Source organism: Xiphias gladius, chromosome 9 (genome assembly GCF_016859285.1).
Source record: "Xiphias gladius isolate SHS-SW01 ecotype Sanya breed wild chromosome 9, ASM1685928v1, whole genome shotgun sequence".
Lineage (NCBI taxonomy): Eukaryota > Metazoa > Chordata > Actinopteri > Istiophoriformes > Xiphiidae > Xiphias > Xiphias gladius.
Genome location: NC_053408.1, coordinates 2,155,713 through 2,178,512, shown reverse-complemented (window position 1 = coordinate 2,178,512; position 22,800 = coordinate 2,155,713). Strand labels below are relative to the sequence as shown.

The window sequence follows — 22,800 nt, the reverse complement described above, 5'->3', positions numbered from 1 at the left end:
TCAGGAAGAAAATCTGGGTCACTGGTTCCATACACATCCCATCCCTCTGGGGTGGAAATGAAAGGAAAATACTGCTGGTAAAGGTCATCTATCTGCATTCCAGGAGGTATTTAGAGATGAAACGTTGGAATTCATTTTTAAATGATCAACCCACTTTACAGTTTAACCTAACTCTCATAAGTGTGTGTTCGGCTCTTCAGCCACGTCTGCATTACAGTTGGATAACACATTGCCTCAGCATGGCCAAGAAAAAACGAGTTTCAGGGGGGTCCCTAAATAAGCTCCAAAATCTCCATATTACAGGAGATAAGGAAAGACTAGACATTTGCAGAGAAAATCTGTGTTTACCCACTAGAGTAAGCCTTTTTCTAATCCCTTAAAAGGCTTGAAAAACTGATGATGATGAATATCAAGACTCTGCAAAGCATGTGTAATTTGAGAGTACAATTTAGTAGTTTGTGGACACAAATTATCAAGTAGAAAAAAACACTTAAAGTAATTCAAGGGTGAAAATAATTGTTGACAAAACCATCTTACCAGAAGGTACTCCCAGTAATTGATCTGGAGCTTTCGATTGTATCACACTTCCTTGGCATATGGAGTTTCCCAATTTCCATTTTTTGACCAATTAGAGGACTTCTCGTCCATGCTGGTGTGAAAGTTGAGACTGAAAGTTCATTCCTGACTGTGGAAACCATGGGAAACGCCAGTCTTTCAATTTGCTCATGAAAAATGACTGGGACCTTTATTTGTGAAATTGTTATGTATAGCCCTTTGGCCATGTCACCGTATTCCTATCTACGGCCTTTTGATTTTTGGAACTTGTTGAGGCCAGTACATAAGCCGCAGACACCCAGATCAGGACATAAAAACAACAACTGTAATTCAATGGGTTTTCAAGGCCTTTTTAATCAGTTAAAAAAAAAGCTGATGCATTGTGCCGGGATTTCCTGTCCATTTTCTTCAACTTTAGTGTGTCCACAGTAGATACCAATCTAACTTAGAATATGGACACCCAACTACTGAACCAAAATTAAAAAAAAAAAAGTAGTAGTACGATTTTAGAATCTCAGAGATAAAACGGCAACTTATGTATTTTCCATTGTCAGTAACTGGCACGCTGTGAAAACATCTGGAGCTGTTGTTGCTGACACATAAGTTACATTCTCATCTTTGAGATGCTAAAATGTTTTTAGCCAGAGCAATAGTGCTTATTAGTGCCATTTAGCTTAGACGCTCTCTGTGTGAGAACGCATGGCACTGGCTGACATCATTTCACCTCCTGCATGAACTGAAACAAGTTTTACATAACACCTTCGCTCCACTGGGCCCTCGCACAACAACACACACACACACACACACACTGGGGCTAATAGATTGCGTCATACTGTGCTGAACTCAGTGTGTCAGTGTGTAACATGGCACAGAGAGAGGGCACACCAGAGTCAGAGCAGAGAACAAGATGTTTGAGAGATGATGGAGTTTTTTCTAGACTTGTTTTCTTGGGCTCCTTCTGAACACAGGCAGTTTCTTCTCTAATACCTTTAATGGAGACATAGTTTATTTTTCTGTGGTGAAATATTCCAATTTCGTGGTTCACTCATTTGGTTTCGTTTGGAGTGTGTAGAGTTAAAGGTGCTATATGCAAGTCTTTCCTTTCCCCTCATAGCCAGCGTTAGCGTCGACAGCTGTTTACCTACCAGTCTAGAGGAAACGTTACAAGTTCAGCAGAGAGTAGAGTAGAGAGAGAAGAGTAGTACACCAAATACGTGATGATGTAGAAAAAGAAGGTAACACTCCACAAAGAGGAAGAGGGCTGAAAAACCTCCACCTGTCTTCAGAAGCTCACGGGATCTAAGAGGGCTCCCTGAGCAACCCCTACCTGCGACTTATGGACGTCATTAAGGAGTAGTTTAAACTGTTGTTAACCAAAAAATGTTTTTCATGGAAATGAGAAAGCATGTGTACAGAATAATCAAAGCTAGCACAAAACTGTGTTGTGCCTATTGTTAGATCTTTCTGACTGACTGAGGACCTTGTTTGAGATCAAACACTGAATGACAGTTATTATCTCAACACTGTTAATAAAGACAGCACTTTTAAAAATAATTTTATTCCCTTTTTGAAAAATTGTCATAAAACACATAGAGACAAAAATACTATTAAAAAATATTCCATCAAGAACATACACAACAAAACTACAGTAACCTGCAGTAACTGCTTTGTAGCGGCAGATGGTGTTAGAAGTATATATAAGGTCTGTGATGATGGAAATTAAAGGGGGATTAGAGGAAAAAATAAAACTAATATGAGAAGAACGACAACATGGTTGAAGCTTCACTTCCCTGGGTACTGAGGTTGGACCTCTGAAGGTGTGTGTGTGAGAGTAATAGCATGGAAGACAAGTAGCAGTACTAATAATTACAAGTTCTTAAACGCAGTAGGTGTGGCCCCGGAAACCGAGGCCCCTATTGGTTGCTTTGTTTTTCAAAGTGTTCATGATTGGTTGAAAAACACTGAGAGCCAGCTCGAGATTGGTTGACTGGTTAGGTTCTTGAGTCAGTTGGTTGTTAGGTCAGCTGTGAGGTCAAGGCTCGATCTCCTCGGGGACGATGGTGAGGATGATGTCCTCGTTGCCGCGCCTCACGACTGTTCGCAGCTTCTCGTCCCGCTTTATGGCCGCGCTGACATCGCTGGCTGAGGTTATTCGCTCGCCATTGATGCTGATGATGACATCGCTCTCCTGCAGGCCAGCTCTGAAGGGCCAGAAAGAAAGAAGAGTGAAGGTTAATAAATATCACATACAAAATACTAGTAATAATAATAAAATGCTTTTGTGCGGTGTAAACTTCTGTGACGTTGCACAAGGGCCACTAAGTATAAAACGAATCAACCACACTATATATACAGGCAGGTTGATAAGGTTATTGATTAATACAGATTAACAATATTAGGAAACCAGTGTTGTTGCAGTTCCTACTGGTTACCTCTAAACGTGGATAAGGGTTATAAATTAATAAACACAGTTGAGTGTAATTTAAAGGTACACGTCCCAGTTTGTTGCGGTAGCTAGTGGCAACCAAAAATCTAAAAATTCCCTCCAGAAAACTGTTTGTTGTTGAGTTAGACAAAAAACTAGGGGAAAATTTAATTATAATATTTGCTTTTTAAATTAAGTGACTTGAGTCAAAAAATGTGTTCCAAGATGATACTGTAATGAAATATGATGTAAAGTAGACTTTTCAATCTGGACTGGGCATTTTAGGAATTTACTTGAATGAATAAAACCTGCCACATGTACTGCTGGACCATCCATCCCTCAATCCATCCATTAGCTATACCACTTATCCTTTGAGGGTCGCGGGGGGGCTGGAGCCAACCCCAGCTGACATTGAGCGAGAGGCGGAGTTCACCCAGGACAGGTCGCCAGTGTATCACTGGGTTACTCGTATACATGGTAGGCAAATACGGGATATATCTGGCATCGTGTATTTTGATGCAGATCTGAATCCAGAACCTTTTCTAAACATTTCTCTTTATTAAAGTAATAAACCTTCAAGGATGGTGCAACCTTGGCTCAAGTAGATATGTGCTCTCTGAGGGCATCCTAGCTGTTCAGTGCTTCACAGTATTCAGTTAGCTCATGAGCCGAAGCCATAGTGGGCTCTTTTTGTTCTTTAAAGCTAGAGGCTTGACTTACTGAACGGATGGAAATGATGCCAAAGAGAAATCAGGATCTGCTCAACTATGACTCAAGCAGTTTGTCCTCCCTGCCAGAGGGACTTGGAAAGTCTGGGTGGGAAACATTCATGTTTCATGCCTTCACAGCCAGTTTTAAGCCCGGTTCCAAAAGCAAACCAGCAGCTTTAATACCCGTAGTTAACTTTCCATATCCTGCAGTCTACGTACACAGAAAATTCAAATCTAATAAATGTCCTTTCAGCAAGATCAAACCCTCACCCTGACTCCTGCCTGTGTTCCACATACACCCACCAGACAACAAGGAAACAGGCTCTACCTGCTGTTTTCTCAGGTGGAACGGTGCGGTTTGCTTCCAACAAGCTTTTCGTGTGAATACCGCAAAACTTTCCGGGGAAAAAATATATTCCGCAGGAGTGAATCTACAACCAAAAAGCACGCACATCTATTTTCACATGTGACAAGCTTCATTACTGAATATGAACTGCAAGAAGTGAAAAATGTGCCACTTGTGCTATTGCTGGCATGAAAATCAAACTCACTCCAGATGATTAATGCAGACCTCCATATCCCAGGATCTTTCAATTTGCTTGCGAGAATCCAGCTTGTTGATTTGACATATTGGCAGCGAACACTACATAATGTGGGAATAAGAAGTGATGAGAGAGCCACTCACGCCTCAGCTGGAGTCCGGCTGATGACCTCAAGGACATACGCCCCAGAGGTGACATCTGGGAAGTCCGACTGCCGCTCCTTCAGCTCCTTAGCTAGTCTGTGGTGAGCAAAGAGGAAAAAAATGGCCAAAACATGAGCTTTTGCTCTAACTGTTCTCAACACACCAGTCTGACTTTAATTCAACTTGAAAGCAGGAAACATTGTGACTAACTTTGAATTCCATCATATAAAGCTTTTCTCTGATTAATTGTGACACTCTAGTAAAATTGCAAATTGCACTTTGAGAGGCTGCAGCTTCAGCAGACCTGATTTTGATGGAGCAGCTTGTTGCTTTGCATCATTCAGTCACCATGTGCTTCGTTAATCAGGTCCACATTTAACTGGTTCTTCTGAACAGGAGCTAACAAGCTCCAGATACACATAGGAAGCTAAAAGTGGACAAACTGAGACATAACCTAAACCTGACCTAAAGATCTGCCTCGTTTAATATCACATTTGCATCTTAATCACTTACCAAGATTTAAACGTTCTTAAAGGACCACACAAGTATTTTGTCCACATAGTAGCACATTGACTAGAAATCATATAAAATGTATATTTTATGTTCTTGCTGGCCACTTTTAAAAGCATACTAACAGTTTATGGATTAATTTCCATCTTCCAGGAAGCCAAGGACTAAAAGAAAGGCGACTAAATGTTCTCTGTAATAGATTACCTATTACATCAGCTTCAAGTGAACCCCAGTTTACTAGCATAGTGTAGTAACATTAACTGAAACAAATGGCCTCCTGGAGGGAAGGGAAAATCGAAAAAGTAATGGTATGATTTGGAAAAATAGTAATTAGCATTTTAACACAGGCATTTAATGGACTGAAACCCGCTGGCATGGTTAAAATTTATGACCTTTCATAAAGTGGAGTTGGTTTTGTGTTCTGGGGCGTTTCCTACTCTGACCCACACTGGAGGGTCAGCTTTGGGCGTTCCTCTGACCGGCAAGCGATGGATGTGGCCTGGTTTGACTTACACTCCTATTCAAACTGGTCATTTGGCAGCAGGTATTTAAAGCTGAGTCATTTTTTTTTTGATATCATCACCACCCTTGTTAAGTATGAAAGTCAGGATTAAGAAACACCCATTTCAGGGGTCAGAGGAGATTAATCAGACTGCCTCGTCTCACTGAAAAGGATGTCTCACAGATACGCAAACATTAATGATGCTTTATCAGCACTACATGTACGGTATATTTTAGGTGAGATGCTACCATTCTGTTTCTATGTAAATTTAATGTCCGTAGCAGGATGTAATCAGCAACAGGAACTTACGTTGGAGTGAGACTCATCATTCTAACACCAATGTATTTCTTCTTTGGGGATGTTTTACCTGGAACAAAATCAAATATGTTGTTTGATTAGATGACTTTGAATGTTTTCCTCATAGGTCATGTAAAAATTATAATCGTCTTCATTTACTATATATTTTTATTAATCAAACAGTGGCAGAAGTCTACAGTGAAGTACAAAAAAACATCCTTCATATAAGATCTTTGACAGGTAACAGCAATAATAACGCCTCAATCTCTAAACTCTGTGTAATGGCTGAGAGAAAATAGACGTCAATAAAACACACATGCTTTTAATTTTTTTTTTTCTCACCGGGAAATTCAGTTTAATCGGCTACTCTGGTCTGAAATGGACTATTTTACTAGCTGTGGAAGCAGCCTATGTTTTACTTTCATCACGTCCCTAACCGTTAACTGTGAGGTGGATTAGAGTTGTTATTTTCTAGTTTCTATTTCTGTTTCATGCCAAATATCTGGCCAATCCCGCGTGGGATCACACTTTGATCCAATCACAGTGTCTTGATCAAACATAAAATGTAAAATGTAAAAAGACATCTGAAACAAGCAGTGCACCCAGTGGCTACAAGCCTAAAGTTTATCCTGATAAATGACTTTTTCTTCTTCCTCTCCCAGGCTTTCTCCAGGTAACTGATCAACTTCAGTGTTAAATGTAAACAATTAAATGTTAAATATGTGAATGTTTATGAGTGTTACAAAATTTGATGAATGCCGTTTAAGAGCTGAATCGCATGCTGTCTCCTATTTCGCTGTGTCTTTCTCTGGCATCGTGATAAAATGGAGGAAAGTGGAGTGAAACGGCTGCAAACCTTTGCTCTGCCTGTCGTGTGACTCTGCCAGGAACTGTCTAATCTTATCTGAGGGGATGGCGAAGGAGATTCCTGCTGTGACCTTCAGAGTGTTGATGCCAATCACCTCTCCGTCCTGCAGGACAGACACACGCAGTCACCCACACACGCACATTAATTTGCCGCATACCGTTGATCTCCTCACGAAGCTTATTAAACAGTGTGTCTGATGTCCCGTTGTTCTTCATTTGGTAACACGCCTGGCTGAAAACAAACCTATAATCACAGTCAGCTGTGGATGAGGTCTGTTTGCCAAGTGTTACCTAAACTCTCTATTTACCTTCCCTAATAAGGACTTTATGGGCCTTGGTGTTTGGTAATGTGAGATTACGTATATCCCTGTTTTGCAACATGGATGTGGTCCCAGTCACAAGAAGCTCAGTGTCTGTCTCGTAGCGAGGAGATGTAACAATTCCGTTTTCCTTCACTTACCAGATTGACTAGTGGTCCTCCTGAGTTGCCGTACTGCCAGAAAACAAATAAAGAAAACATATAAGTTAAAAAAAAAAAATCATGTCTTTAGTTTTTCTGTTTTCAAATAATTCCTGAAGTGAGAGCAATTTGATTCACTGATTTTAAAATATTTCTATTAGCAGACCAGTGCAGTTACAATAAGGCATCAGTGTAACAAAAGAATACCTACACTCCTGTTGTACATCAACATAATGCTTCTGCATGACCTTCTGCGTGAATTTTATTTTTTAGATTCCTTCTCAGTCACCTTTCCTACACAGCCAATCAGCAGGTCAATGCAGAGGATTTTGACTGATCAGGAAAAAGTGGAATGGACACTGAATAACCTCAGTCAAACACATACATGGTTACCATGGACGTAAAAGTGCAAACAATTCAGGTCGAGTCATGTTCAGTTGTGTAGAATTTAGAGACTTTTGAGAACAAAATTGCTGAACCTCATGAAAAGCCACAGAGTTCTGCCTCGGGGCCTGTCTCACTGTTTGTCTGTCTCACTCTTTTCACTCACGTTGATGATGGCGTCTGTCTGGATGTAGTCCATGTCAGAGTTGCGAAGGCCCAGCTCCTTGCCTCCTCTCTGGGTGGTGCTGACGATGCCAGTGGTGACGGTGTTCTGCAGGGAGAACGGGCTGCCAATGGCCACCACAAACTCGCCGGGCCGAAGGTCCGCCGAACGGCCGAGCAGCAGCACCGGCAGCTTCATCTGCTCCACGGGACACGCGTGTAGGAGAAAGAGAGACAGAGATAAGTTACCTGTAACTTTTAGCTGTCGAGCTTTTTTGCTCTTAGATGCTTGTCATGTTAGTTTTGCTTCACAAACGTGCTCTGTGCTGTTTGATATCTAAAATGAAAAAGTAATAACAAAAAAAGTACAGTAAATTAATAATAATAAAAATAATATGTTTTCCATCTAAATTTGGTAGACAAAACAATCAAAGGCACACAGCTGAAGGTCCATCATTTGTTGACAGTTGGCAGGACACAACACACACACACACACACACACACACACACACACACACACACACACACACACACACACACACACACACACACACACACACACCCAGATAACCACACAGGGGTAAACGCATGTTTGTTCCCTCTAAGCTGTTGGATACAGACGTGGATTTCCTGGGAAGAGCTGAGTCAGCTCTCAGTCTGGTCCAGGCTTCTCCTCATCCCCAACCCCAACTCATACCAAACTCCAAACTAAATCTCCACTGATTACGGCTCACTTCAGCCCTGCAGTCTGGTTTCCACCAGGACTGACCAACACGGGAGTCAGACTCGCTGCTCTGTGTTTGACGGACTTCTAACTGTAACTCTCTTACTCGCTCATTTGGTGTCAGGATCAGGTTTTTATTCTGTAATTAGAGCCCAATCTGACACTCTGTGTGTCCTCTTCCAAAATCAGACACACACACTCTGGTTCAACTGGTTCGCTCATAACAACTACTACAAGAATCTTCACAAAAGCCTCAGTTACAGGGATCTTACGCAATGTCACCTGTTAAATGTTTACACGGCCACTAAAATGTGTTCAAAGGTATAGTAATTATAGTAACTGAACTGAATACGAGACAAAGGTTTCAAATGCATCACCGGAAAACCATAACATAACTTTTGCAAAAAAAAAGAAAACAAATAAAATGGAGGTGACTCATTGCTAGTTGTCTAAGAAGAAGGTTCAACTTTCTGGCTCTGGCTTCCTAAAAAACAAACTTCAAACTGACAGGATCTGCACAAAGGTTAGCAGGACTGTAATTTGGTGTTTAATGGGCTAAAACATGTTTGCTTTGGTTTTTTTAAATTATAACCCTTAAGATTTGACAAGACCTGTAATGACTGATACAGCAAGTACATTTGAATGATCCAGGTTCCAGAGGTCTTTTCAAAACGATGTGTGGATGCTACAGGAGAGGAGCAACCAATCTGTTTAGAGAGCAGCCAAACAAATTGTGGGCTGAAGACCAAAGAAGACCACAACGCAGTCTGACATTGTTTCCTTTGAACTGCTCGTGTGTGGGTATGCAATTTCACAGATAGTGCCTGCAAGGATGAAAACTAGAGAGGCGTTTACAAAATGCAAATACAACGAATGGCTGTCGCTGAAACAATGCCGGTCGCAAGTCCAAATCTTACTACTTATAACTTTAAAAGCAGGCTGCTGGGTTTCCCTGGTGGCAGAGAGGAATAAGGCAAAAAACAGCCAAAAGAGAAAAAAGAAAAAAAACGAATCAGACCAATGTGCCATTACAGCGTGATCGTGATGTCTGTGGTCTGTATTGCTGATATGGGAAAAAAGCAACTGCTGGATAAGTTTTCTGAAAACCTGACAGATTTGTACTTGTATTGTTGTTTGTGTGGCTGCAGGTCGCAGCTCTCATTAGCTGACTCATAATATTTGATTTTCCATCCTCGTCACTGCAATTTCCAGTATTGTTATACGATATGAGAACGGAGTGTGCCTGTCCGTTACTTCAAACACACACACACACACACAAGAACGTTTACGTTGCCACTGAATGTGAACAGCCACATAATTACTTAATAATAGAATTAATAACCTGTTAAAATAGACTTATATAGAATTTTATTATTACTCTCTCTCTTTCTGTCTTTCTCTAAACTTTATTAAAACCAGGAAACTAACTGACTGCAGACCAATGTTGCCACTGCCGCTGCTAACTATCCTCAGCCACTGGACACACACTGAAAGGCATTAAAATTTGATTGTGTTTTTACCTTGATTTTACAGGATAAATCCAAATGGCATGAGCCCCTTGCAGTCCGCTGCGTTCAGCACAGTGAACCATCAGAGCTGGGAAGAAACACTGGTGCAGAGAAGGCAACTGTGCCTTCCCGTTTCCAAGCCGTGGCGAAACCTTACACACCGGCATGACCCTTGTGCTCCTCTGCTTCTGAACCACTGGCCACCCCTGTTCCATAGGGGTCAAGTAAACTTCGTGGTGAAGTGACAAGAGCAGATTCACAAGCTGAAAACCCAACTCTTCAGACTACACTACGACACCCCATCAAGGACTAGTGCTTACTGAGCCCTCGGACTCTCTACTGTACTGGTGTGTGCGATTTTGTCCACAGTTTTACAGACTTCATTGTCATATAGGTGGTTTAAGGGAAAGGGGAAAAATGGTTTTTCCGTCCACAGGGAATTGTTTGTTTCAGTACCAAGGCTGGCCACTGACACGTACTGAGAGCAAAGCTGGACCAATATGCCTTATCCAGCTCTTTCAGTGCTATGATCTTAAGACACAGCCCTCAGCTAATGTGTTTGCTGATTGGCTGACCCTCTGTGTGCCGGCCTGCTGCGTGTCATCCTACTAACCCACTTCAGCCCCAAATGTGACGTGGAACAGATGATGAGACATGTAGCAGCCGTAACGCGAAACCCGTAAACCCAACTTCCATCAACGCCCCACTTCACCGAGCATGACAAGCATCTGTTTGTCTGTCAGCGTGTGTGTGTGTGTGTGTGTGTGTGTGTGTGTGTGTGTGTGTGTATATCTTGTTTTCCTGCTGATGACAGACACATGTGTTGCCCATTTCCTCTGCAAGAAGTAGTAAGAAATAAAAAGCCCGAAGGCTCTGACCCACTTTTGGAAATGTTTGGTAAGAGAAAGAGAGAGAGAGAAAGAGAGAGGTAGAAACATGCATTTTAAAAGGAGAAAGAGAGGAGAGAAGCAACAAGGTGAGAAGGAGGGTAAGAAGGAATCAATGACATGAAGCAGAGAAATAGATGAGAACACAGAGAGAAACCGATGCAAGCACCTGTGACAGATGTGAATCTGCTTCATGCCTCAGAGCAGCTGTAGACAACCAATGAAGATGAAACTCCAAGTGAAACTTTCTCTGCCTTTTTCTGAGTTTGATTGACAGGCACGGAAAGCGTGTCTGAAACCACAGGTGTGCTCGACACATCTGTGCACGGCCAACACCACGGCCCGTGGATTTTGTACGTTGTTGTCAGTGTGTGCCCGTGTGTGTGTGTGTGGGTGTGAGAGAGAGAAAATCTGTGTCCCGCGGTCTGGATGAGTCACGGCATATGAGAAAACAAAATACAATTTAGAGCCTGAAGCAGATTCCAGAGTCTGAGATTAAAGTGTGGAATCATTGCAGACTCACAAAACGAAGATTTTTTTCAGAAATATAGTAATGTCTTTGAAAGGAAACCTCCATTCAAGCCCCCGTCAATACGAATTCATTATTTGCGTATAACCTGAAACTATTTTATCCACATATATACAATTGTATGCTTGTATGCTCAGCTGTGTTCAGCTGTGCATGGCCTAAACAGTACTGAATTAATTGGAAGAGTATCAGTGGAACACTTTCTTTGTTTTCCCTAATTACTTAAGGAGTCACATAACTGTGTCAAGGAAACATATTGGAAATTATTAGAAAATTGTTTGGAAATTACAGACCCATTGAATAGTTAGTTCCTGTTCTGTTTCAATTCAAGTTTCAGTGGAACTGCATTGTGATAATAGCCTGTCGTATAATCATAAAATGTTATTGTTATATTAAATTATTTTGTCCAAATTAATATTCAAGTCATATTATAATGAAAAAATAGCCAAATTATTTTGGGCATTTTCAGTTTACACGTGTTCGTCTCACGTGCAAACAGTGAAAAGTGTAAAATAAAATATGCTGATTGCATTGAACGTCCAATATTTCCAATTTTTTACGTCCAATTTTTTTTTTTGAATTTTGCATACATTTGCTGTATTGTGATACATGTTGACATGGGATTAAATAGTCCTCTAAATATTTTGATGTCCTCTAAATACCCACCAAGGGGCATTTTTGTGACCAACTGATAATATTTGTCTTTGTTACTTCTCTCTAAATATGGACTTATTTATTCAACATTTTCTTTAAATTGGGTTTTCCTTTTCATTGCAAATACAGGTTTTTTCCATGTGACTGTGATTCAGCTCTTCCAAAGTTACCTGTGTTGTCCTGAAGTTTATACTCAAATAAATTTAAATAAAACACCTGCTTGGCTGCAAGTCAAGGAGAGAAAGGTTTTAACTTAATTCACAGATGGATTAATAGAGCACTTATATACTAAATCTCAATTAGAAATTCCAATAATTATTCTAATGAGGTCAGTCTCCAAACCACCACCCCACCACACACAAACCAGTTCCCTCCTAAATCACAATACATCACAATCAAGTATATACAGACGTAAACAACATGAGCCCTGGTTATGAATGGATTCATTCAGCTGTTCTAATCAGAGCTTTACTCCCTCAGTTAAATATAAAGCTGCTCTGTTCGCCTGTACTGAAGCACAGAAACACAACCAAAACTTGATCCATCTAAAGCCTCCATCCAACACACAGCCTGTTGAGCTCCACCCACCAAGAAAATAACTATCTTTCCCAGTGTGTTGTTTTCAGGAAGACAGCACTTTGTCCGGGGTGAGATTACAAAGCCGAGGGGCCGTGTTCAGTAGTAATTTAAGAGACGCCACTGCAGCAGAGAGCGACAAGGCAACCAAACACAAAGACCACAACAAGAACAAAGTAGTGGTTTAGTTCATCCTTCGTCTTCTTCTCTTATCTATGTCTCCTTTTTGTTATCTCCCACTTGCTTCATCTACTGTCCTTCCGTCTGCGTTTTCTTTAACGTAGCAAAAAGGATGTTTTTCTTTGTTTCAGTGTATCTTGTGATGAAATCATTTCAAGAACTGTGATTTGCCCCCACGCCAGTAACTAGCCATGCACATAGTTTTGCTTGCGTGCAGCTAGGTTTTGAGATTTGTACTTCTGCCGCCACGCCAGCACGGTGGAGATGAATAGAATTTTGTTTTTAGTGCTCAAAGTACTGAAAAACGAAATCTGAAAAACTCTCTGTTGCTCTGGCAAAGTCACAGACTTCACTGTAACTGTTTACCGTGCAACTATGATGCAGGTACCCTCTTCCAATGATATGGAGGTCTGATCCCGAGTTCAAAGCTGCTGTAAATCAATATTTTATATCCACATGGATCAAATGACTATGTTGAATTTCAAAGGTGTTATTCATAGTTACAAAATCACAGAGATTTTACATCCTGCAACTGTTTTTGGTTCAGCCTCACCTCCTATCAAGCCGGTTTCCAGCGGCGGTAGACAGCTGTTCTCATCAAACAAGCTACACGCCATGACAGAGCATCTACCAGCTGAAGAGCCGCACATTTTTCTCGGGAGTCGGTGAAGACCATGACCACAGCTTAATGGCGAGTAAATATGTGACCTATTTTCATCAGTCGGACACGTTCAATGCGAATGTTGCTCTGTGTCTGCTGGACGTCTAAATAAGCAACTGTTTGCTGTCACGTTCTAACTAACTAACGTGTTGTGTTTACAGTTTGTTGCACTGCCCCCAAGAAGTAAGTAAGTCACGTTTTTTGTATGCTTGTGTTTTTTTGTTTTTGTTTTTTTTGAATGTTCATCTTGAGTTAATTAAAAACCATCGTCAGGATTGACAGGCCGTTTTCACCACAGACATTTTGATGTCACAAGTGGAAAACCACAGGCGTAGATAATAAAATTAATGATGGCTGACTTCCGTCTCGGCTGCCGATGTGATGTCTTGGTATTCTCAGTGCGGGCTGAATGTCACACTGTCAGGGCTTACTGGGACACTTTAACAGAATGGAGCCAGCTTTAATGTTATTAGGGACACCTGTGCTTTTCCCGCACTGACAGGTCATAATGTCTGCTGTGAAAAAGGCCTATTACACAGATCCATTGCATTTACAGTATATACTCCCACACTTGATGCGTGACTAGCCAGAGAAATGAAAAGTTGTCTTCTCCTTGTGTTTTCTTGTTTTCAGCTCCCTTCATTCCTTTCTCAGTCTCCCTGTCTTGCATGCAGGGCAGAACCAGACCATTCAGTCATCTGGTTAAACAAACACAGTGGAGATTTGCCAACCCTCTGAGGAATTCACCGAGGGGATACAGCCTGTGAATTGAAAAATAACACCAGGAAATTCTCTCTCCGTGCAAGCAGTAATTAATTACAAAAAAGTGGACTTGCACCAGATATGTGTCCCCTCCAGATATCTATATGTAATCTAAAATGATCTCTCACACTCTTTGAAGGCCATAACTCCCGTATCATTAGTCCAACTGTTTTGATTCGCTGTGCTGGAAGTGTCTGCAGTGGCAGCAGCAGTGCAGTCTTAGCAAATGGTCCTATTACTGGGAGCGATATGGATCAGATACTGCCGTTGGCCTTCAGGCGTCCCGGCCTGATAAACCCTCTGAGCTGATCAGATCAGCTAAGAGCAGTTTCCACAAGCTGCTCACGGACACATGTCATGGAAAACGATCAGTGCTGGATCAAGATGGAATATTGCCGCAGGGCTCCACTGGAGGAAAGGAAGATTCAAAACAACGCCTATCAGAGGACGTCTGCCTGCAACAGTGCAGCCCAGCACTGGTGACTGAAACACACACTTGCACAATAAAAACTGATTAAAAAATATGATATTATTAAGTGAGATTTATCTCATTTTTTTAAGTCAATGAGATGTTTTAACCGAGATACAAATTTCTGGCTCCACTGAGCTGACATTTTTTAATTTCTGGAGTCTTCTCCATCTCGCTATGATATCTTTAAGAAACAGTGTTGTTAGCACAAAGATGTAGTCAAATTCTCTGATCTCACTGTTTTACTATGCTCCTTAGCCAAAGACAAGGCAATGACTGACCATCATCTTATCTGGTCTTAAAGGCTCTGCGCTCCCACACAGGTGTTTCTAGCTGCTAAATGCTCCACTGTGTTCACAATCTAGTCCCTAACTTTGCCTTTCTGCCATGTGGTGCAGGGCAGATAGTGTACATTGGGTTTTTAGACTCTTTTTTTTTTGTGTGTGCTAAAAACAGCTGCCTGCTTTGACCAGAAACGACGCTATGAGAGCGGCGAGAACAAAACCGTACAGTTGCGGGCAGAAAACCAAACTAATGAGCTGAAAGAAGCTGAAAAGCGTCACAGAGCGGAGAGAAGGCGCAGGGTTGGGCGATAACTCTCTGTGGGTTCATCGCTACGAGCACCCTCTTTTGCAGACACTTAGGTATGTGATCCGTTGAAATATTTATTACAGGCCCTTTAATATGTGAAGGACAACAGCTGAATCCAAAATCCACACCCCCCTTTCATAGTCATGAAATCTGGAGTGCTGAGGGCCATCCAAAACAACTATTCATCCTCTCTCCGGAGGATGGACATTTGGTTTCAGCCAACTATTTCTGACTAGTAGCCCACAGCGACGCTCCTTTACAGAAGCTCACATTTTTGCGTTTGTTTTCTCATGAGCTCCGAATCAAATTTTTTTGATCTCAACAAAACCCAAACAGCTTCTCAGGATCATGAGATAAAAATTAGACTTCTCGGATCATCACATCGGCAGCCGTTAATCAGTCATTGCCTGATGTCATCGCTGGTGTTTGACATCAGATACAACTACTGTCCTACCTACTGTCTAACAGCCTTATCCAAAGATCACAAGGAGGCGGTCTGAGTTATGTCAAGATCACAATCCTTGATCCGAGGCAACACAAGAGAAGTCTGTAGAGTTTGCAGTGACGAGGGGAAAAAATGAGTAGATAGTCAGTGAGGATGAAGGCTAGGGATAGCAACAAAACCCCTCTGTGTGTGTGTGCTCCGCTTTCATGAAACCTACTCTGATAGCTACAGAGCAGAAACTGATCCACCCTGAACGTGCAGCTACATGTCTGCCTGCTCCATCTGCAAAACACTTTACTGCAATTACACCCAAAAGCTGCTTGACACTGACCTGCGCCGTGTAAACGCATATCAAGGTGACAGGGATGATTTCAAAGGGATACAAGGATGTTTCAGGGAGATTTGTGCCGCCGACAGTGAGTAGCCTACTTACAACTCCTGGTCTCTAATTAAGACAGTCACCACCACCAGAGTCTGGATTTGTTGACTGTAAAACATGATGATGAAAAACTGATGATTAAACTTTCAGTCACTATGGTCATTATAATATTTATATAATATTATGATATTTATGGTTCAACTTTGCATTCACAATAGTTCTGCATGCACATATTTTTTTCACGAGATGGACAAATTTCAGGTAAGCAGATTCTGGCTTTTTATTTCTAAGCTGGTGGTGTATATTGTGTATGTCAGATTGGGTGTTTACAGCCTGTCTCATCTTCTGAACTGGTTGTGTTACTGCGTGACTGCACCGAAGCAATCAACTTTTGAGAAATATGTCTCCATAATTGGCAGGAATGATGGCGAAAACTCTTAAAATAGGAACCCGGTTGAAAACACACAGACATTACGTGAAAGCTGCTGTTTCCACCATTACATTTCAACATCAAAGTACATTCTGTTTCTCATCTTGTCAATTCAAGTCGTTTCATCAGAGCAGAAGGAAAAAGAAAAAAGAAAAATCCCACAGCAGAAAAACTTCTGTCAAATAACCTGAGTGCCTGTTCATTGCCTGTCTTCTCTTATTCTGCCTATTCGCAGATCTACAACTTTGATCAACTTTCATTTAAAAGCCACAAACAGGCTGCTTTTCAAAGCTTTGGGTTTTTATTTATTTGGGTTAAGTTTTTGGGGAAGGTTTGGGGAAAAGGATTAGGCTGCGCTTCATTCAGTCAAACATGAGATCTCAAACTCCCAGAAGACCAGAAGACCAGATGTGAGTACACTTTGCAGGGATTAAACTATTTCTTCTTCCAGATTTTACCAATGAAAATGCGCAGCGTTCCCCTTGAAGTGTCTGATCTTGTACAGGCTGTAGCAGCTCTGGCTGCCCAGTGACTGTATAAAACGAGAAAAACTTTTTTTTATCTAAACAATGTTTTTCCATCATCCAGATTTTGTGGAAAACCTAATTTCCTGAACTGAACTCAGTCATTCCCTGAGCAAAACAAAATACTGAATTAACCCACATGAAAACATTTCCTCTGTCTCCTGACCTGCTCCACAGATATCCACTTTCATGAGTCATGATATTATTTTGCTCAGGCACCTTGCCTCAAACATCCCACTAAGCTGAGATTGAAACCAGGCTTTCCATTTACAAAACCCTGTCAAAAAGGAATGAGCACTTGAATTTACCAGTTTGCTTTGGAAAAAAAAGTAGGAAAAGGAGAGACACAGACAAAGGAAGTGAAAGAACAAGTTATCTGTTGAAGAGGAAAATAAAAAGGAGAGGGGGGCATGAATATCAGTTTGCTTAAGCAAAGCAATAAGCTTTGCAGCCAACCAGCTCATCCCTTCTAGTAGTCTGTCAACAACTGAGTATCCTCTGCACACGCTCCACTTCCAGTAGTAGGAAAACTTCTACAGATTTTGAAGAAGCAATAGAAACGTTAGGAGGACACGATCATCTAGTGTGAACATCCAACACATCAAGCGTAATAGACAGAGAACGACTGACACCGCAACGCAGAATTGATCAATTCACAACATGGAGGCTATTTGCAGGTAAGATTGAAGAGAACATGGCAAGAACAGTTCCTAAAAAGTCGTTAAAAAACAGAAGTCAGAAGTGACCCCACCCCATCACTTCATCCCTCCACCCCCTTCCCACTGCTCACCGGTGCATCGATCTTGATCAGAGCGATGTCTGCCTTCTCGTCCACGTCTTTGATCTTTGCGTCAAATGTCGCTCCGCTCTTCAGCTCCACCTGGAGGAAGAGCGGAAAACGTTGTCCTGATCAGAGACAGTCACGCTGTCTTTGCCACTGACAAACTGTCGTTTCGAAGGACATTCTTTGGTTCTTAACACATGATGAAATTCAACTCCGGTCCAAATGCCTCACCATAGCTGTGCTCTTTACATGTTTTGCTTTTCATACCTTTACTCTGTGCTTATTGGCCACGACGTGGGCGTTGGTGACGATGAGTCCGTCCTCTGACACAACAAACCCGGAGCCGCTGGCTACTGCCACCTCCCGCTTCGAAAATATCATCCTGAGCAGACAGAGAGGGAGAGACGAACTGTCCTCAGGGTACACGTCTCTGATGACGGTATGAGGACACCAGTCACGGACACTGTCGGCTTTCAACTCAGTCACATCGATTCATTTTAAAAACGTATGCATTCCTTCCCACAGTTGCTTCACTAAACAACAAGTGGACTTTAATAGGTTTAACTGGAGGAGTGATTAAAGGTAGCCGGGAATCATTTGAAAGACTGCAAACAAGGGACAAACAAGACTAAGAGTCCACAGCCTCACTAGCAGTTAACATTTTTGAAAAATTTAGTCACAATCCATGGAGTGGATCTTGCCAACAGCAGGCCAGAGCGAAAACTCTGACTTTCTGGTGGTGCAAGATGAGAAGTGAGGGACTCACCGAGGTTATTAGGATTCCATGAAAACTGGTCACTTACGCCATGTTCACGTCCTCTACAGTAATTCTGACAGGTAGCCAAGTGGGAAAAGCTGTTCATGTCAACCTCCCGAGTCGTAATTCCAAGTAGGTATCAGGAATTTCTGAATGATATAATATCCTCCACTTTGTGAAAAGAATTACAGAGGAGTGTGTGTAGGTAGTTGCTTAAGGTAGTTTCTCTTACTTGCGGTACAGTTCAATATGAACAACAGCAGGTGCAATCTTCTCCACCACGTCAGCGATGAAGTTGTACTTGTAACGAAGACTGTCAGGGTTCTGCTGACCTGAAAGGGGGAAGACACCCTGTCAACAAACTGTATCTCACTCTCTCACACACACACACACACACAGACACACACACACACACACACACACACACACACACACACACACAGACACACACACACACACACACACACACACACACACACACACACACACACACACACTTCAGGTGTTGTGATGCGACCCAAACTGTAGCTGCTGTGTTAAACCAAATCCAGATGTGGAGCGCAATATATGAACTGTAGGTCTGAGAGCAGCTGCAGAATTTCTGCTGCTCCCACTGCTGCTTATAAAACAAAGGAAATGACTCAGAGATTAAGAAAATATGGGGGGATAGCAGGGGAGGGACGTTAGGACGTCTTTTGACAAAACTGCAACACTTCATGTGTAAATGTCACTGTCACCTTACGTAACCCCCTTTTGGTGTCACTCCAAAGGTGCAGCATCTGTCACGGCTGCAGATCTTTCTTTTCTCATTTCACTGCTTGTTCGTATGTCGGCCCCTGCCAATCTGACCTGCTGGAAGCAGTTGGGAGACATCTTCACCTCATCTGTGCGTGGTGGTGGCGAAAATAGTTTTTTTTCTCAAAGCAGAACGATGTAAAAGCAGCACACGGGACGAAGCATGAAGACGTCGAGGCCTTAAACGAAGCCATGTTTGTTTATGATGAAAACTTTGGCCAATCGCAAGAAACCAGGGTTGATTCAAACATGAATAACACATATACACAGTTTAATTAATGGTGCAAAGTGAGCCTACTACGTATCTCGATGTCACCGCTATGTCTGGATAAATGAGATGTAAATAGTTTAAATTAACTGAAACATTACCCAGCATTTTGTTGCCATAAGTTACTAACAGATAACTTTATCACTTTTTTGACGGCCAAAATGACTAAGGAAAACTGTCACGAACCGAAAACCGTCATCAAATGTCCAGTCAGGTCTGTAGCCTTTAAATTCAAATTTCATCAATTTTAAATGGTGTTTAACTTTAGATAAAAATCCAGTATGACTTGTGTTTTTGACAACTTTGCCCTCTTTTGTTAAATGAAAAAAGGTTTTGCAGAAAAACATCTTCAGACGTGAGGTATCAAAAAAAGCACTGTTTTGGTATCGGCACCAAAAACTCCTCTCAGTTTAAGCATAAAAAACATTTTAAACACCCAACCCTGGTAATTAGCGGTGCAGCTTATTCTGTGAAACAATAAAGAGTACAGTAATCCCTTTGTAATGTAGAGGAAGTAACAAGGATATAACTTTCCTTTGGATATCTACTGGACCAAGCTGATAACACGGTGAACTGTGTGTTTTTAATGGAATACCATTCATCTGTCTAATACACCGACACTTTTAAATTTAAAATGACATCCTGACCTGAACAGTCTGTTGAGAAATGGGCGCGTCGGTTGTAACTCTCATTCACACGATAACGTTCGACAAATAGAATTCAACATTTAAAGGTCTCTGATTATATTGCTGCAGCCAGCCATGGTTTGTCAAGTTTCAGCTCTCAGTGTTTAGAATCATAATGCATGTCATTAGTAATTATATGGTGTTAAGTCCTTTTTTTCCATTTTGTCAAATCACGTCTGAAGTCGTCAAATTCTCGACTTGAGTCTGACTCCCATCCAGGCTCAAGTCTGACTCAAGACCAACATGAATTGAGTCTAGACCTCTGCTCCAAACTGATGCCTTTTCTTTTTGTCCTTTTTTTTTTCGGAGGAACTCCTCCGCTGCTGCTGTCCAGTTTCTGACCCTGCAACTGTTTGTTGCGAATGTTCGCTTCGGCCTAAGCTGCACCTGACCGTCTGGAAGACACTGATGTGTTCAAGCGTGTGTGTTTGGCTGGCAAGGTGTTTGGCTGAAGGATTAGTGGTGAGCCAGCTGCTGCAGCTTTGAAGTGAGCCGAACGAAGCCAGTCAGCTGCACAGAGAAACATCCTGACCTCGACCACACTGCGGGTGCTGGTAACAGCACGGCATATAGTGAGGTCCAGTCTACGCCGAGTCAGTGAATAAAGTTGCAGCAGGTACATTTCAATATCCATTGCTCAGATGCAAGTGTCCTTGAATGCACCAACAAGGAGAGTTCATAACAGTGCCTTTTCAAATCTCCAAACGATTATGTATGTTGGTCCAAATCCATCTTATAATTCAAACCCCATGCAAAGAGCCAACCAACAATGCAACAAGTATTGTGTGTGTATCCAAACCCTGATAAAGCATCTTATTCCTCTGTGTCATACAACTATATTGTTATCCAAAAACTATTAAAGACACATCAGTGCGCATACACACTCTTGCCCTGGGCAACAGGTTCCTTTATTAACATGAACACACACGATGTAGTTAATCGATTCAGCCCCACGTACGCCATCCCGCTGCAGGAAATACTCAGCGGAGCAGCAAATGGGGATTAATCTGCCACTGAAAATAGTCCCCAACAAAATTTCCTCCTGTTTGAGTAACATCTGCTGAAAACCGCAGTCAGCTGCTGTTGAAAAGCAAACTTTTTTAAAAATCAGTATTTGCAGGGAGATTTTAAAGATTTGTGTCTTCAGTAGGAACCAATGGTCTCACGCAATTTGTAAACAACTGGAAAAATATGGCACGACACCCATATTATTCTTTTATATACAAGATAAGTACAGCCAATTAACTACTAATTGATTACACGGCCTATTTGCAACGAGGTTCGGCTCTGTAATTCTCATAAAATCAGTGGATGCCTGGAAGGACAAAAATCAACTAAAAATGGATGGTTTACGTTGGAAAGTGATCAACAGTACATGGCACATACGGTATCTGTGATTTTTAGCTGCACAAATCTGGCTTTTTTAAAAACAGTTTCACACTTAGACCAGTCCAAGCAGTTTTTAGTTTTTCACAAGAAGCCTTTTTTCTCCTGATTGCAGCTCAAACGCGCCAGAAACACCAACTGATAAACCGTTTTGCACGTTATGAGAAATCTCATTAGGAGCTGGACGAGTCTGAACCAGGAAAAATTCCTCCAGTTCCTGAAAACGTTGAGTCACAGCTCTTGGACACGGCGTCAACAAAACTCTCGTTGACGCCGTGTCCAAGCCTGTCAATCTGACAGACAGTTCGCAAGTCTGCACAGGAAGCAGAAACAATAAAAAAAAGTTATATTCCTTCAAATCTGGGTTAAATAACTGTTTGACCTAGATCTGTGTCTGTTTAGGAAGTTACACAATCTACCAATCAGCTCCAACAGATGAATCATTCCAGAGGAATTAACATGGTGTGTGTTTCTGTGACAATCAGATTTCTTTCCTCAGCTCAAGAAGTTCAAACCCCGAGAGAGAAGCAACTCACAAACGTGTTCGTCACTCTCAGTTAAAACGATCAAAGATGGGAGGAGAGGAAATGAGGAAAGGGGGGAGGAGGGCATAGGAGAGGAGAATGTGAAGGAGATGTAGATGTGGAAGGAAAGGAGACGAGATGGACAGACAGAAAGAGAAAGTGACAGAAGGTAGGAGAGAAGGAGGACACAAATTAAGAGAGGGGAGAAGTGAGAGGAGGAGATGAAGATTGACACTGTTTTTTTTATCCCTCTCGGATTAACAGGTCAAAGATGGGAGGAGAAATAGGCCACATGAGGAGAAGAGGACAGGAAATGCGAGGAGAAGAGAAAGTTTGGAGAGAGGGGAACCCAATGTGGGAGGAAGGAAGAAGAGAAGAGTGGAAGAGAAGAGAGAGAACAGGGGACAGGAGAGGGGGTACAGTGTGAGAAAACAAGAAAATGACTAAAATGGGAAATGAAGCGAAGGCAAGGGCAGAGGAAAAGCAAACGCCTTCTCTTTTTTCATCTTTCCCTTCCTGAGAGTTGATCATCGATGGGATGGAGGGAGAGATGAGATGAGGCAGAGAAGAGGCTGAAGGAAAGGAGGAAAAGGAAGATAGGGAAGAACACGAAGAAGGAGAAGAGGAAAGAAAGCCGAGGTAAGGGGAGAAATGTGAAGAAGGATTATCGAAGGAGAGAAAAAGAGAAGGAGAGGAAGAAAGAAACGTTGACCTTGGTGAACTC

At 41.8% G+C, this 22,800-nt stretch overlaps 1 protein-coding gene across 1 annotated transcript in view; it reads right to left on the bottom strand.

Moving 5' to 3' along the window:
* Positions 1-1,110: 1,110 nt before the first annotated feature.
* The window catches only part of LOC120794675 (serine protease HTRA1B-like), a 24,277-nt gene continuing 2,587 nt past the window's right edge, over positions 1,111-22,800 (bottom strand). The window contains exons 2-10 of the mRNA XM_040135928.1: positions 18,650-18,749; positions 17,928-18,042; positions 17,667-17,756; positions 7,562-7,756; positions 7,012-7,044; positions 6,541-6,655; positions 5,697-5,754; positions 4,376-4,471; positions 1,111-2,756 (exon numbers count right to left, since the gene is read on the bottom strand). Coding sequence (XP_039991862.1) covers positions 2,588-2,756; positions 4,376-4,471; positions 5,697-5,754; positions 6,541-6,655; positions 7,012-7,044; positions 7,562-7,756; positions 17,667-17,756; positions 17,928-18,042; positions 18,650-18,749 — 971 coding nt within the window. The 3' untranslated portion in view covers positions 1,111-2,587. The remainder of the gene's footprint in view (positions 2,757-4,375; positions 4,472-5,696; positions 5,755-6,540; positions 6,656-7,011; positions 7,045-7,561; positions 7,757-17,666; positions 17,757-17,927; positions 18,043-18,649; positions 18,750-22,800) is intronic.